General features: G+C 38.3%; 1 protein-coding gene across 8 annotated transcripts in view; it reads left to right on the forward strand.

Moving 5' to 3' along the window:
* The window catches only part of Lrba (LPS responsive beige-like anchor protein), a 542935-nt gene that overhangs the window by 491526 nt on the left and 34076 nt on the right, over nucleotides 1-17333 (forward strand). For 6 of the 8 annotated variants that reach the window (XM_076932608.1, XM_076932607.1, XM_034501062.2 and 3 more), the window contains 4 exons: nucleotides 2517-2606; nucleotides 6857-7049; nucleotides 11341-11403; nucleotides 17077-17232. In XM_076932608.1, coding sequence (XP_076788723.1) covers nucleotides 2517-2606; nucleotides 6857-7049; nucleotides 11341-11403; nucleotides 17077-17232 — 502 coding nt within the window. The remainder of the gene's footprint in view (nucleotides 1-2516; nucleotides 2607-6856; nucleotides 7050-11340; nucleotides 11404-17076; nucleotides 17233-17333) is intronic. The other 2 variants (XM_076932609.1, XM_034501061.2) reach the window with 1 other exon arrangement.

Consider the following 17333-nt stretch of genomic DNA (forward strand, 5'->3'; position numbering starts at 1 on the left):
AGGTGGTAAATTCAGAGAACTGAAACAATGTGCTCTTACACTCTCTCTCTCTCTCTCTCTCTCTCTCTCTCTCTCTCTCTCTCTCTCTCTCTCTCTCTCTCTGTCACACACACAGGGTGGGGGAAGACCAAAAGAAATCCCGTGTTTTGTTTTTTTTGTTTTGTTTTTGTCACTCGACTATGTGGTTTTTAGTGTGAACTTTGTAGTTGGCCAGGTCCTGTCAATGTCAAAAGGTTTGACACACCAGATCCAAACCAACCCTTGCCTCATTATGCTGTTTTGTTATTGGATCTAATACACTTTGTCTACTGGAACAATGATGATGATGTAATACAAATAGGTCACAAAGTTTCTACTTATCCTTTCATCTTCAGTCTCATCCCTAATGCCTTACATTATGCCTAACAGATGAGGACAGGATGGCTAGACGATTGCCAGGTTGAACTCTAAAGTACGGCTGCTTAGGTATAAATTATGGCTATACTATTTAATTACCTTAAGCAAGATACTCAGATTCTCTACCTGTTTCTTTACTTATAACATGAACACAATAATGTTACAATATGATTTGAAAAATAAATGCTATAACAAAATCAGTGACTTGGGAAACTTTCCAGAAAAAGTCAATTCTACATAAGTATTCGTTAGTTGCCCCCAGGAACTATTTGTTAACTCCATATTTAGGGTCTAATTTATGCAAAGCACTTTGCCCTGGCTTTTATACATGTATCACTTAATCTATTATTGTGAGTTTATAGGTGAGAACGTTTAAACTTAGGTTAGGAAACTTAAAGTTGGATCACATAGTTTGTGGATGTTATGAGTACAGAATTTGAACATTGTCTGTGTTGGCTCTGCCTCCCCACTTATACAGATGCTATCAAGTGTTTTATCTTCTGCAGGTTTTAAAGCATGTCTTCAGTTACAAGACAGATTGTTTCAAAGTATTATTCAACTTTTCAAATACATTCACTCTTCTTCCTATGCCAGGAATATATTCTTATAGGGCAGAAACAGTAAGGCCTAAGCAGAAGATCAGCTGTGTGTGGTGCATACCCATCATTTCAGCACTTGGAAGGCTAAAGCAGAGGGCTCATGACTTCAAGGCCAGCCTATACTGCTTAGTGATACCCTGTTGGAAGGAAGGTAGAATGGGAGAGAGGGAGAAATGAACCTAATGAAACAAATGATAGATAGATAGATAGATAGATAGATAGATAGATAGATAGATAGACAGATAGATAGACAGATATAGAGATAGAGATATATTACACTTCCTGATCACTGAGTGATTCAACAAATAACTGCTTTCATTGTTTCTTCCAGGTCTTTGTAAAGACCATTAGAGCTCTCCTCAGCAAATTAAAGTTTCAAATTAGTATTGGATAATTATATTTTCTTGTTTATTATCTGTTAAATGTTTTACAGCATGAAAGTTCTATACAGCATACAAAAATTGAAGACCAACTTTCTTAGGGATTACAGTTGTGGTATTCATAAGGTGAACATATATTTTCTTATGGATTTGAGGGATTTTTCTATCTTTCAGTCTTAGAATTAAGAATGGACTGTTTTGCTGGTATCCAAGGACCCTGTATATTTATTTCTTGAGCATTTATTCATTCACTCAGGTTAGCGATCCAGGGCAACTATACAGGGCCTCTTTCATAGGAACTATTTTTTCATAGGAAGAGACAGACATCACTAAGTAAACAAAGTCACTAGTAACTTTGGCTCTGGGGAGGGGTCTTCCATGTTGAAAGGGCTGGGAAGTGGTCATCTGTGCCAAGTAGACAGTAAGAATATAATAGGATATGTTTTGCATCACATACACACACACACACACACACATATATATATATACACACACACACACATGCACACACACCTTCCCAATAGGCCATACACACATGCTGTTCTGCTTAGTTGGTCCTGGCTGCACTGTCTAATGTTGGGACCCAGCATATGGCTTTTACTTTGGTATTTAGCCCCTGAGGTTCAAAGAGACTGTTAACAATAATGATCTTCCTGTGGCAAATGTAATGCAATGTCAGGCCATTTTCATAGGTGCTGTACTGTGTTTGGTTTTTTTTTTTTTTTTTCACCCTCCTTTCTACTTCTTAAGATGAAAATGGAGACTAGAATCAAAGCAGCCACAGTTTTCTAGCTACCTCTAAAAGAGCAGCTTCTCATCTATCCAGATGATACAAGCAAAAAAATGAAAAGCAAGAAGACAATAATGAATCAAAAAGATGCTTTCTTATTGTAATGACTTCTTTCTGCTTCATGTCAATGAGCAAGATGAGAAAGATATTAGTTTTGTAGAGACTTCCACAGTACTGCAGGATGAGCTCACCCCGTGTGCACTGGCCAGGTGCCTAGGACCCCTGTAGAAACGCAGGCTGATTGTCAACATGAGACTAACAACAAGTATGAAGTGATAGTTTGGATGACAGTCACTGTCCTGCCTGTAATTAGCCCCTCTTAACCCTCAGACCTGTCTGTGCTCCTTTCAGGCTGTGGAAGCTCAGATCCGAAGCTTTGGACAGACGCCTTCACAGCTGCTCATAGAGCCCCACCCTCCCCGAGGTTCGGCCATGCAGGCGGTGAGTGCTTTCCACATCCTCAGCCCTCTTCTCCAGCTCACTCTTGCTATCCATACCTGTATCTCACTAGCATGAGGTTCTCTGCTATGCCTGGGCCTACTCTCCTTATACAGTGTCAGCTTGCTTACAACCAGCAAACATTGTCACATTCTCCCTAGAATCATAAGAAAGTAAACTTAGCTCCAGTGCTCATATTTCATCAGCTTGTGACTTCTGTTGCAAGGTTCAAAGGAATACAGTTGTCACGTCTCTTCACCTTAGAATAAAGGACTCCACACATAAAACCAAAGCTTTTTTTTTTTTTTTCTAATTTGATCCTGTGAGTTTCTTGGTTTATTTTCTGTTGTGTTTATTCTTAACATCCCACTGTACTATCTAGTTTCAGAATTGTAGAATTATCCTGACATATAGGTTCACCAAGGATCAGACCTGGAGGAAAGGAATGAATGGTCATTTGGCACAAATGACCTATACACAAACCTGGGATCTTATGATTCTGGGGGTTGACCAGCACTTAGCAGTGGGAGAGGCTGAGATGGTGAGGCTCCTCTTTTGTGTGCACTTCCATCTCTTTCACCCTTAAGATACAGCGGGCCACCCCATGATAGATCAGTGTCCAAAGACAGAGATGGTGAGGCTTCTTGACCCCTGCTTTTAACTTACATATCATATATGGCAAACTGCACTGGTCAAAACAAGTCAAGGCCAGCCTATAGTTAGGGCTAGTCTGCCTTTTAGTTTCTGAGTAGTCTTCTATGTGGGGGTGGATTTTTGACAAAACAACAAATTGATTCATATGATGAAAATATTTTTTAAAACTGATAGTATTTTTTCTTTCATTGCCCCTCATAAAACAATGTGCTCATTACTGTTCTAGATTTAGAGTACAGACTATAACATATGCATTAATCTTATGTACAACTTATGATAAATCCAAATTCCATGCTGTAGCATAGAAGTGACAGCATTGTGACAGACGGTAGGAAGAAGAGATGAGCAGTCAAGAGGGCCCAAGACAGAGATGATGCCCTGGTGGCTGGCCTCTGATCGTTTTCTCTCTGCTCCCTTTTTTCTGTGTCTGTCTGTCTGTCTTTCTTTCTTTCTGTCTTTCTGTCTGTCTGTCTGTCTGTCTTTCTTTCTTTCTTTCTTTCTTTCTTTCTTTCTTTCTTTCTTTCTTATCTGTTAACACTCTTTTTCTTCCTCTAGGGTTTTCCCTTTTATTCTGTAGTAATATGAATTGGCCACAATAAACTACAAACTTAAAAAAAAAATTTATCAACATTTTTGTAACATTGTGAAATCAGATTTAAATGAACATCAAGGGTAACTAGTGGGCAGAGGAAAATACGAAGCGTGAACAATAAAAGATAATGCCACAAGCATAGGAAGAATGAGTTACATGTGGACATATGAGGTAGTCTTGGCAATAGCTTGTGGATGGGACTCAGGCTTCTGGGAGATGCTTGTTAGAAGCCCTTCCACTGTTCCACTGACTTGATCCAGGGTCACTGCACAGTCATGGCTCCTGGGCCCAGGTACCATTTCTTCCTTGTGGCAAAAGACTATTAGCTCTTGGAGGCAGACCTGCAGGGTAGAAGGCTGTTATTATCTTTATTCTCTGAACTGAATGTCTGAACTCCTTTTCAGACCTGTACAAGTCCTCTTTTAATGTGATACACAAGTGGGTGGCAAAGAAAGGCACTGTAAAAAGAAACCACAGTTTTCAGCAGACATACCATTAATCTGAGGAGGCTAAATGGGATTTGGGTAGCTGTTTCCTATGTTTTTCTCAAACTGGCTGGCAGAAGCTCCCAGGATTATTAAGAGTTTGTTTCTCTCATCCAAGTTTTACCAGTTCTCAGCTTATATGCAGCTAGCTGTTGCCATTGGCACGGCCCAGCCCAGCATGGCAGACAGAGCATGCTTCCCTTCTCAGAGTTACTTCTGAGAATCTGGAGGGACATTTGGCTCTGAGGTGGTAGTGGTCCATTACAGGAGTTCTGTCTGTTGCTTGCTGTGGAAAGTGGTTTGTCTTTACCACGTGGCCAAGAGTTGACTCTAAGCTTCACCATGTAAACACAATGTTCTTCATACACATTGGGTTGGTTTTTGTTTTTGACTTCTTTGTTGGTGGTGGTGGGTTGTTGTTTTCTTTTGGTGTTTTTCATGCTTGTTAAGGCTTTTTAAAGGTACTCATTTTAAGCCTAATAAATAATATTTGCAGTATGGGCAGCTAATATCAGAAAAAATGTAGGCATTTCCTTTCAGGGAGACTTTATGATTATGTTGTATTCTGATTTTCTCTGAGTTTATAAATTGACTTTAGCTAATATTATTTTTAAACTGTATAGTTGAAAATATGGCTTGGGATGCTGAGATGGTGTCCCTTTCCTTTCCTGGGGTTTTAAAGAGCGTGCTCATAGGAATTGTCAGTGCTCTTTGTTTCTCATCTTCTCATTCTAATTTCATAAAAGCCACAGAAAGATCTGTGTATGAAGAATTACTGATACCAGGGGTTTTTAGAATTAAGAGCCCACTTTTTATTGATTGTTTTTACTAACATTCAGGAGTTCCCAACCAACTGCACCCCAGCATACACACATATGAATATAGCAGAAATTAAAGCTACCTCGTGCTGCGATAAGTGCGGGAGCCATAATATACACCAGGTGTAGTAATTAGCAGGCACGCGAAGGCTGCCTATTTGTCTGGTTTTGCTGCTGTTGCTGTATCCCCCTGTGTTTTCACACCATCAGATAGTTGGATTTAATTGAGGCCACATCAGATGAGGCATTACTGACACCTTTAATTGAATGAGCATCCAGGGAGGATTAACTCATAATATTGATTGGCTTTTAGCCACTTGCTCAGAAGGGTGTCTGGGTAGCTTATTAGTTGCCTTTATTTACACCTTTATGCAAAGAGTGCAAATAGGAAATCTTAGTGCAATATGTTTTTCTAAGTACTCTTAATAACTTTTTTAAAAGGACTGATAATAAAAATGCAAATGTATTTAATTTTTTATTAGCAGTTCTGAATAAATGTGTTGAATATATGTGCCTCAACATTTACATATACCTGGTGTTTTGAAATATGATGGTAGGAAGGCAGCCAGCAGCATTTCATCAAAGTGTTTCAATTCTGAATGATACTAATCAGCTATTAGAAAATAGACATGGTAGGAGAGAATTGCTGAGAACGCACAGTGCAATTACTGTGTGATAGCTAAGGACCACAAAGGACAAATAAAGCCAATAAATTAGAGTAGTGTTTTATATGTCTTAGGTTATGACATATGGGTTGTAGGAACGATCCAAGTCCCTAGTAATCTTCAAGATTTATTTCGTTGCTGGTTATTAGAAGAGTATTTTGCATATATATATACACACATATATATATAGTTTCTTACTTTCTAAGTACAGGCTATGTCTTGAGCTTTAAGGGCTATTTTGTTATTTGTAACTGAAAGAAAAAAGGGGCATTGAGGTATTTCTCTTTCTCCCTGTTTACGGCTTGATGGACTATATAAATAATATTGTTTTTACAAGCAACATTTTCATTGCTTTGAAATAACTTTATAATTAAGTTTATATATTACATGCATAAATTCTCTACCATAATAATAAATGTATGCTTCCTTATTTTTCAAAATATATTTGTTTTAATCATATCTTAGTAGTCAAACTCTACATGCTACTCAATACTTTTGATTATCTTTGGAAATTACCTTAAGCTTGCCTTATACCATTTGCCTATCCTCATTTTTTCTATTTTTATTTTTGTATTACAATGAAAAGATCAATGGGTGACACCACTGGAATGGATTAATGCATACCCCGATACTTTAAATCTAAATCATGCTATCTTTTAGAGTTGCAGGGCAGTAGGCAAGGAAAGGGAGCCAATAAAATTTGTAGACTTTTAAAGTGTTTTGGTTAATGCATCCCACTTCACTCACCAAAACTTTCCACATGAGTTGGGAATGTGGGTCAGTAGTAGAGCACTTGCTTAGTAATGTTGAAGGCTCAAGGTTCAATACTGAGTGCTGTGGGGGAGGGTGGGTAGACTGTGGCTAACGTCATATGCCATGGGTAAAGCCAGCCAATCATGAGCACAGCTGTGCAAAACTGTCTGAACAGCACGAGTTGACTCGCAGCCTGTTTTAACATGATCTTCCTCTTCTTCTCCCGTATCCCCTCTGTCTTCCTGTGTCTTCTTGTTTACTTGGGTCTTGTCTGTCCACTCAACAGTATCTCCTCCTGCAGAGTCCATTGATGTTCACAGACCAGGCCCAACAAGATGTCATCATGGTCCTAAAGTTCCCTTCAAATTCTCCAGTCACCCACGTTGCGGCAAACACCCAGCCAGGCCTGGCAATGCCTGCTGTCATCACTGTCACTGCTAACAGGCTCTTTGCTGTGAACAAGTGGCACAGCCTTCCTGGTGAGTAAGAAACACCTGGACTTTTAAACATTAGTTTCGGTCAAAATGGCAAATAGTTTGAAGGCTTAAAGACATTCCACCTGAGACATCCAATGTAAATATTAACACATAAGCCACTTTTAGCATCTGGTGGCTTGCATTTAGTCCTTGGCAAGAAATACTGTTTTTAACATAATATTTTAGTATAATGGTACTGTGTTAACACATAGTCTGTATGTCTGTAAATGGCATATAATTATCAGGTACTCCCCTTCCCAAATCATTCATTTGTATTACATCTGATGAAAAACTTTGTTTAGTCTAGAATCTACCAGAAATTCTACTTTTTTTCTTGCTCTTTTGTAGCTCTGATGATTGAACTTAAGGTCTCATACAGCAAATCCCGTCCTACTAGTTAATCTCCAACCCCAACCTTACCCTTTATGCATGGCATGATAGAATTCATTGTGGAGCATATATAGAATACAGTATAAATACTGCATACCTGTTAGTACTGTCTTCTTTCACTAAGTACTAAATAGCCATATTTAATTGAAATAACCATTAAAATCTAAAACCATCCAAGATGGCATTAGAGTTTATGAATCAAATAACCACTAGCATCTCCATCCAAGTTGGAAGAGGTATCGGCATTCATCTGCAGTATCCCTCTTATGAATTCACCAGCAACAACACTAAGCCTAGGGAGTTTCTTCATTCCCCATCACTGTGGCTGGTCAGCGATAGTTGGATTCAAGTGTTCTGACTTCACCTCAGTGAATTCATTATTGCTTCTTTTGGAGCAGGAATGTTAGGATCTGAATTGTTTTTCCACTATAATTTTTTAACACCTTTAAAATGTATGTGTGTGTGTGTGTGTGGAAGGTGTTATACCTGCATGCATGTCTATGCACTATATGTGTGCAATGTCTGTGGAGGCCAAAATGGTGACAAATCCCCTAGGACTGGAAATTACAGATGGTTGTGAGCTGCCATGTGGATATTGGGAGCAGAACCTGAGTCCTCTATAAGAGCAGCCAGTGCTCTTAACTACTGAGCCATCTCTCCAGCCTACTATAATTTTTAAAATGGTGTTATGAAGTTGGGAAAATTTGTTTAAGTCCTAAAGATAATTGCCTTTTCCCAAAAAAGCTAATGATATAGGTAGAAATGGTTTGAAGTTCTGCTCATCATTAAATCTGTAAAGCTTATATAAAACACCTGAACCTGAAATGGTTGCAAAGGCACATTAATGAGTAAGAGATTTTTGAAGTGAAGCAAAAGACATTCAAACAAAAACCTGGTATATTGACTAAACTCAATAAAAAACCTTTCAAAAAGAACCTGTAATTGGCATCAAAATTGATTAAACATAGCCATTTTCATGGCCAATGGAAATGATACACTATGTATAGAAATGCCAGTATTTGATTAGAGAACAGATTTCTGAAAAGTGAAAACAGGAAGATTGAAACAGTTCCTTAATGCTTCTATTATTAGATCTTTTGTCCTTGTTTCTTCAAGAGACATGCTTATATTTGGGAGTGAACATTTTAAGAAATGTAATTGTTTCTCTAATCCTCATGAGAAGAGCTGCTTGTGGATATACTAGAGGATTTCCTACCTATGTGAGGTTGCCCAGAAACTTTACAAATGTTCCAATGTGCCTGACACCAAGACAGCCCCAAATGATGCTTCTCTTAGGTGACTATGTGAAGCAGCTCTGAGAACACAGTCCAACTGAGTGACAGCACCCTGGTGGAGAGACAGACCTCTCAACTCTTAGAAACCTAGGTACATTAAAGAATTGAGAACACCCAGTTCCAAGACTATACCTTAAGCCTTGAGGACTAAGCTCTTGACATCTCTCTTGAACCAGCCATGCTTCTAACGCATGTATTTCCATTAACACTTGGTAGGCAAGAGTTTTCTTTCCTCGGTCCACTTTTTCTGTAAATACACAAAGTAATCTAATGCCTGGTTTTACCACTAAGTCCCATTCATGTGTATCCTTCTGTTCCCAGCAAAAGCACACCTTTGTAAAGTGAGAGCTGGGGCCAGCGTGGTTCCGCAGCCTTTGCCTGCACTGTCTTCAGGGAGCTCGCATTGCCCATGTCTGTTTCATTAGCAGTATTTGTTCTCGTCATTCACATATATACTACCTTCACAGTGGGATACAACAACTCACCACAGACAAATACAGAGAATGATTCACCATGCGAAACTGTCCTTCTAGAATGTGATATCCAGATCTAAGCTACACTTCCATCTAAAAATTCTAAGCATAATTCCATTATGCCTGTGCTTCATGTCAGATCTGTTTATGGGACCCTGATATTTCATCCTATCACGTAATCCTTTTACCTGTCTTGATTTAAAACAGAAATCCATAGCAGTTGGTCAATGTTAAATTCAGATTCCATCAGTTTTTCTTAATTTTCAGATTCTGTTTTCTTCTGAGGACCTGAGGTTTTCATAATCTGTTCAATAGGTTGGCATTGTTTTTTCCTCAGTAATATCTGTGACCTGACTTACAAAATAAATACTTTCTGTCAGAGATTAGCTAAGTAGTGTAACATAATCAAAGTCTTGCATTCAATCCCAAGCATTCAAAACAAAACAAGACAAAAATGTTATTCTCTCCTCTCATTAGAAGGTCATTGAAGAGCCTCCTGATCATCTTATGGGGTGCAGTGACTCAGTCCCTCAACAACTGAAGTGTGTAGGCTGAGCCATATTCAGTTGTTCCTTTTGTAGATCAAATGGCAGGTAATGACACATTTATATGATCCAACATATGCTGTCTAACCTATAAGATAGAGCAGGGAGCTGAAGCATCGAAGCTACAAGACTTTCCCATGATGGCAGGAGCAGGACTGGAGTCTGACTGACCTTCTTAAGATCCATTCTCCAACAACTGGCTTCAGTGTTTCTATACTCTTAGGTCTTAGAGCAGAGAAGCATCCTGAATGACACTGGTGAAGCTGGAAGTCAGTGGCCCTGCTGGTAGACCAGAGGCTGGCTGTATTTATTTTCCCAAACATAGTCTGTGAAACTGTAATTTCTTTATCAGCAGAGTGAGACACAGAGTTTCAGCATCTTCAGTTTCTTACACTCACTTATAATTTTTACTGCACTGTTGCTCTCACTAGGATTTTATTAATATTAAAGCTTGCTAAGCATCCTTGAAAAGTTGACATTTAATAACTAGAGAAAATATACCCTAATAAGTTTTAAAGTGATCCAATGAATTTATAAAATGCACAGCATTTTATTTTCAACCATCAAAGACAGTCAGAAAACTTCCTGATATCTAACAGTACTAGCAGAGCCTGGGGAATCATTCAAGCCATGCTGTCAATATTGTGCACTCAGGGTGAAGGGCAGTCATTTGAGGAAAAGAATTCATACGGAGACCTAAAATTTAGTGATCAGAACTATGAATCTGGAATGGTCACCTGTCCAACACTCCATCTTAGGGTGTACAAAGCCATCAGTTGCAGAGCAAGCCAGTGGCATTTCCTCTCTACCTAAAAGTCTTTCTACCTCTTGCAGAGAAATAGCTTACAAAACCTCTTTCAATTACAATATAACTATGCTTGCATCTATAAAACCATTTTGAGAATGGAACAAACTATTCTTAGTATGGATTGATTTTCCTAACTCATTTGCTTCTCGGGGTATTTTTAAATCAAAACCATAGAAATATTAAATATTAATAAAACTTTGTAAAAGCCCTCACTTCAGTTTTTAAGAAAATATTTTAGTCAAATGCATTTAACTAAAACATTTATCTGCAGATACCTTTATTTTTATTCAAACTTTCAGTTCATTGATTTTTAGTGATGGATGAAACACTAAATGTCCCCTGACTTAGAGCTTTCTCTTTCTCCATCATAAACTGACAGTCGTGTGGATCCTTTGTGCTATAGCATTCAAAACTGCCTTTTTAAGAAGTAACGAAAAAATAGTATTTGCTACAGTCAGCAGATGGCTGTCACATTTTGTTTTCAGCACGCTTTACCACTTAATTTTGTTTTGTTGCAGCATCAGAGGCTGCCAGTCAAGCATCTGCTATAGCTTATGGCCTAGGACTGGAGCCACCGCAATGGCACATGTTCAGAACAGCACTAATCTAAAATAAATGTTTAATAAGCTAGCCATAAAAACACCTGGATTTTTATTCTTTAAATTTCACAAAATTGCATGAGAGGCTTGGAGGTTGGAAACAATTCTACATAAGGTTGACTTGTGCATTTTTGTAGTTAAGTATATGAAAAATAATGCTTTTTTTTTCTTTTGTGAATTCCAGCTCACCAAGGTGCTGTACAAGACCAGCCATACCAGCTGCCAGTGGAAATCGATCCTCTCATAGGTCTGTCACTTCTTTCTCTCTTTGCGATTCATTAAGCTCTGTATGGTGGCCCTGAAGTGTAGATTACAGTTGTTTTTCACTTGCTGGTTGCTGGGAATGGAATTTTCCTGATAAACCATTTGCATGCAAATTGGAATGCAATGAGCTGTGGCTATGCTGGTATTTCATCAACTCCCCCTCGTTGGTTTGCCTAATTTGAACAGGCCTAGGACGCGTGTCACTGAAAATTAATATGGATGCTGTAATAATGTGTGATTGAGAATGCGCATGAAGTACTGTCAGGATAATATTGGATCTTTTCATCACTCAGACTTGTTGATGAGCAGGAGCGAGGTGCGTTATGATGAATTGGTGCAAATGTAATGTGATGGAGCTTCTTTGCTAGGGAAATTTTCATAATAACAGTGGGATTCTTAGCAGCACTGTGTTGTGAAAAATAAAACTGTAATGCCAGGGTCTCATCATTAAAGAAGATCAATCCTTTCTTCCTGGGCTCTGTTCAGTCAGAGGGGATTAATGTGCAATCTCAGAGCAGTTTCAAAGTTGAAATATATTACCCAGCCAATGGTAGTGTTAAGATATTTGTATTCATTTTCCTAGAGTCCTGCAGCCAATAAATTGCCATTGGAGGTTAAATTTGTTGAGGGAGGGAAAAAAAAAAAAAAAAAAAAAAAAAAGGAGGCTACAAAGAGCCACTGGGAACAAGGAGAGCATCTGCAGCACATGACTTAGACATTTTAATTGCTGTTACGGTTTGAGTCAGCTGAAATCTCTAGTTAGCATTTGTAATTCTTATGCATTGGGATTTCAAATGTGGTGTCACCAAAAAGGTTCAGCCTTGATAACTTTTAAAATTAAAAAAAAAAAAAAAGAAAGAAAGAAAAGAAAAAGAAAAACTTAATTGCCTTACCATGGGGGTAAGCCACCAGCATGAATATTTGGCCTGTAATTTGGCAAATTTGCCCTGAACAAATCAATTCATTAGAATGTTACTGTATTGCATATAAATTTTTCATATGAATGAGTAGATTTATTATTTTAAAATCTACAATGTTCCCTATTTTATGTTACCCTCTTTTTCATTACAGCCTTTGCCACAGTAGAACATTAAATGATTTTTATTCACTAAATGATTTTCTATCTAGGATAGATGAACAAAACCTTCAATTCAAAACCAATTCATTAATTGTTTCCCTAGTAACTACTATTCTGAATTTCACTTTGTTCTCTTAATTCTATTTTGCATTAAAAAGATACTGTTTGCTACTTGTCAAAAGTTGCAAAGCTAAATGCTCACTGTATAGTTTTAAAATCAGGAAAATGAAGCCCATTTGCTAAGACATGTAAAACACTCTGAATTATAGGGTTACTGTTTGCTTTGAAACATGGCAATGAATATTCTGTAATATAATTAAGCGAATTCAGCCAGTGTGGGCAAAGTTTCTTGGTAAAAAGCTAAATACTAAATAGTTCAGGCTTTGTGCATCTTAAGGTTTCAGACACAATTATTTAACTCTTTCTTTGCAGTACAAAAGCCACCACGAACAATGTATAAACAAAAGAGTGTGGCTGCTTTCCAGTAAAGCTTCATATTTAAAGATGCCATGGGTCAGAGTAAGCCTGTAGGAGATGGTTTGCCCTGGGAGCTTCCAGATCACTGACCACCAAACAGCCCCTCCCCCACTAAAGTAACTATTTTAACTAAAGTAGCTATCTTAACTAGCCCAGGCTGACATCAAGTTCAGTATATGACCCAGGATGACCTTGAACTTCTGATCCTTCTGCTTCTAGTTTCTAAATGCTGAGATTTCCACCACCAAGCCAAGATCAATCCCAGGGCTGCATGCATACTAGGCAAGGACTCTACCAACTTAACACAACCCCAGCTTCCTTCTCATTAATCATAAAACTAATACATGAAAGTTTTTTATCATAAGCCCAGATACTTAAAATGTCTAGCATAGTAAAAATATATTCCTAATAGTATAAACATTTGCAATATATCCAGTGGAATATATAAAAATGAACTGATATTCAACATTTTTTATTTTTAAAAATACATATGAAAACCCTCAACAGTTGGAAATTTCATCAAATTCCTTTTTCACTTTGGATTTATAACCTATTTTCTCCATGTAGTTTCGTCTTAACTTTTAAAACTTGATTACTCTATTACATGTTTCAGCCATAAAAATGTGTATGGAAAGTTAAACATGTGTTTATAAACTTAATTTTTTCTATTCATTCAAGGCTCAAATTTTTTTCACTTCATAAAAAATTGTAAATACATAAAAACATCACATACCAAAATTAAAATCTTAAATTGATTATACTGACTAATCTTTAAAATTTTTTTTCATCTTGGTTTTTGTGTTAAAGTGTCACTCTGTAGCCCAGATTAACCTAGAACTCATTATATAGCCCAATCTGCCTTGAGCTCAAGGTCTTCCTGCATCAGCCTCCTGAGTGCCAGCACCCCAGGTGTGCGCTGCCACTCCCCACGTTCTTACACAACTTGTACTTGTAATTAATTGTAATATCAGCCTGTTAGTGTGGCATTGAAAACCAGTAATGCTCCACCACTGAGGTGCATCCCAGCCCTGTAATAAACTTAAACAGTATTTCTAAAATATAGAAAATATAAAAGAAGCACTAACTGGAAATAAGTCTTCAGTCAACTAGATGGATATTTCCCCTTCTAATAACTCATGTGTTGATATTCTAAGGTGTGTCCAGGAGATCCATTCCTATTATTTTGGTTTTATAGCTGAGGGAAGTTACATAAGAAAGTAGATGGGAAAGGGAAATGTTTTGTTTTAATAATGCCATACAGGTCTTTGAACTCTTTCTAATATGTAGCAAAATTCATGTAGTAAATTATTAAAAAGTACCTTATGGTCTAAAATTAGGTTTTCTTTCTTTTTTTTTTTTCTTCTTCTTCTTCTTCTTCTTTTTTTTTTTTTTTTTTTTTTTTTTTGTTGTTGTTGTTGTTGTTTTTGTTTTTTGAGACAGGGTTTCTTTGTGTAGCCCTGGCTGTCCTGGAACTCACTCTGTAGACCAGGCTGGCCTCGAACTCAGAAATTCGCCTGCCTCTGCCTCCCAAGTGCTGGGATTAAAGGCGTGCGCCACCACTGCCGGCTTTCTTTCATTTTAACAGTGCTGCTGAAACTTATTTTTAATGATTTGTTAATTGGCAGTGTGATTAGATCCCCATTTCAGTTTCTTGAGGCCATCTAACCTACAAAATGGTGACACCTAGGCACTTACTTTCTAGTGTCATCAATATTTTCATTGTTCCTGAACCTCCTAGGAGATTTTAATCCCCAGAGATAAAGAACCATAGTAAAATCATGCATGGAAGAGTATATCACATGGTTTCATGTAAAGCAAAAGAAGGAATAAGAAAGGAAAACTCACAGGAGAATTCTCAAGCAAATCAGTTTCAGACAAGAGAATATATGGAAGTTGAGGAACAAGAAATTGATTCCCATAAAACCATCTGTGTCTGTATCCCATGGAGAGTCTCAGACTCCCAGAGTAATCGTGCCCCCAGTTTAGGTGCTATGTATCTAATCAAATGTACCGATTTTTATTGAATAAAAGTAGTGTAGGATTGAACCACAAAGTAAGTTTACTAACAAAAACAGTGGAATAATATGAAGGCTCTTATAAAGTGGGTAGGATAGACAGATACAGGGATGGACAAAGGGGCTGACAACTGGATGAATGGACAGGTGGCTGGAGGAAGAAGTTTTCAGGGTTAAACTTTAAGCAACAATTCACTTAGAGAGGAGTTTGTCTGCTGAGTGAGTGGTACACACCTGTAGTTTCAGCACTCAGGAGACAGGGGCAGGATGATCCCCAGTTCAAGGCATTCCAAAACAGAGACACCTTTTCTCAAAACCCCAAATCCAAGGCAAACAAAAACTAGTTCATTTGGATGCTGAAGGGACATCAGCCTTTACTCAGGGGTGCTGCAATTCCTCAACTCATAATTATGTGCATGTCCAGCCTCTCCCCAAATTAGTGACAATTAATTGTCCAGGAGCAAAAGTCATGTAATTACTGGCAAGAAGAGACATTTGTAAAGGTTCTACATATAGTGAAGTGTGGCAGCAGCTGGTGTAGGAAGCACCACGCATGTTGTTTCCCTAGGTATCTTGGACTATCTGTGCCTCGCGTCTCTCTGCAGTAGGGCATTTTCTGTGTATGTGGTTCACTGTCCCTCATCTGCTAGCAACTTCCTTTGTTTGAGAAAACAGATCCCCACCTGGAAGTCTTCCCATTTTACTGTTGCTGCTACTTCCTACCCCGTTAGCCCCCCAAAGCACATTCAGTTACCTGCTGATTTTAAATGTGTAAGTCGTGCTAACAGACTTTAGCAGGACTCTGTATGTAAACATGCACGTGGGGTGTGTTCTTTTTATGTTCAGGGTAGTTCAGGCATCAGTGGTTCTCGGCACAGCCCTGAGAGTATTTTAAATGCCTCGCCTTCTTGTTTATTTACTTTGGGAGGCCTTATATTAAACTCCCACATTATTTAGATATCATAGATAATGACTAAAAAATAGGTATCTTGAATATTTTTCAGTATAGTTTCTTCCCTTAAAAAGCTGAAAATTGGTATAAAGAACTTAGTAACTAGACACAAGGATTTGCTTTGACCATTCCAGTCAATTTCTGGAGCAATCAAGCTGCTTTCATGGTGTACAAACCCTTATTTGTAATGGAAAGTCACTAAAGAACAAAGGTTCCATTTGGTTGGCCTCATAATATGTTTTAAAAAGAAAAGAAGGAGGGGAGGGGAGGGGAGGGAAGGGAAGGGGACGGAAAAGGGAAGGGAATGGAAAAGGGAAGGAAAAAAAAGCAAGCATCTTGTCTCAGGGAAATGGCTCTGACAGTAACAGATCCATGCTCTCCCCATTGTTTGGTGTCACTGCATGCCTGACCTGAGCCCTGAGCCAATCCCATCTGAGGAACTCCAGCATTTGGAGCATGCTGGCAGGCTGTCTTATCCCATCGCTTAAGTCAAGCCTAAGAACGTGGCAGTGTGCCGTGCTTTGACTTCTTCGTTTACAAGGATCTTGAATAGACCCTCATTCTTGCCTCTGCTTACATGTGAGTGCAGCTGTAAACAGGGGAAATAGGAGTTCCCTTCCAGTCAAATTAAAGACCCGTAAAAGCCAAAGTAGTACAAGATGCTACAGTATTTCAAATATATGACATTTAAATCCTAATATCTCTTCCTGTGACAAAATGTTAAAGGTAATAGATTGTCACAACATGAATCCATCCTCGTGACAATAGACATAATGAGATTGTCAGAAACAACCCCAATTGTGATGGGATCTAGGGGCTGTAATCTACTTGTCCTGCCCAAGAGCTAGAAAGCATATTGTATGGGTTGTATGCAGCTTTTAAAATGGTAGTATCCTATTTTTCTCTAAGTAAAACATTGTTACTGAGATGTTAAATATAACAGCTTACATTCTTCCAGCATTACATATATTTCCCCATTTGTCTTTTCAAATACTTTACGTAAAGGTCAAGTATTCTTCTGGATCCTGTCTCTGTCCTCTCCCCCAACCCACAGTGTGACAACATTGTAGGATTTCTTAGCCTATGTGTATTTAGTAGTTTCCTTTTTTCCTTCTTCTCCCTATGTTCTCACAGCCTGCGGCACAGGGACACACAGGAGGCAGGTAACTGACCTCCTAGACCAGAGCATCCAAGTGCATTCTCAGTGCTTCGTCATCACTTCCGACAACCGCTTCATTCTCGTCTGTGGCTTCTGGGATAAGAGTTTCCGGGTCTATTCCACAGATACAGGTAATTTTCATTTCTTGACTTAGCATCAAGAATGCTTTCTCATCTTAGTACCAAAAATAAAGAGGATGCTTCCCTTTTAAGAAACAGCGGGTTAGATCATA

The sequence above is a fragment of the Arvicanthis niloticus genome, chromosome 4 (genome assembly GCF_011762505.2).
Source record: "Arvicanthis niloticus isolate mArvNil1 chromosome 4, mArvNil1.pat.X, whole genome shotgun sequence".
NCBI lineage: Eukaryota > Metazoa > Chordata > Mammalia > Rodentia > Muridae > Arvicanthis > Arvicanthis niloticus.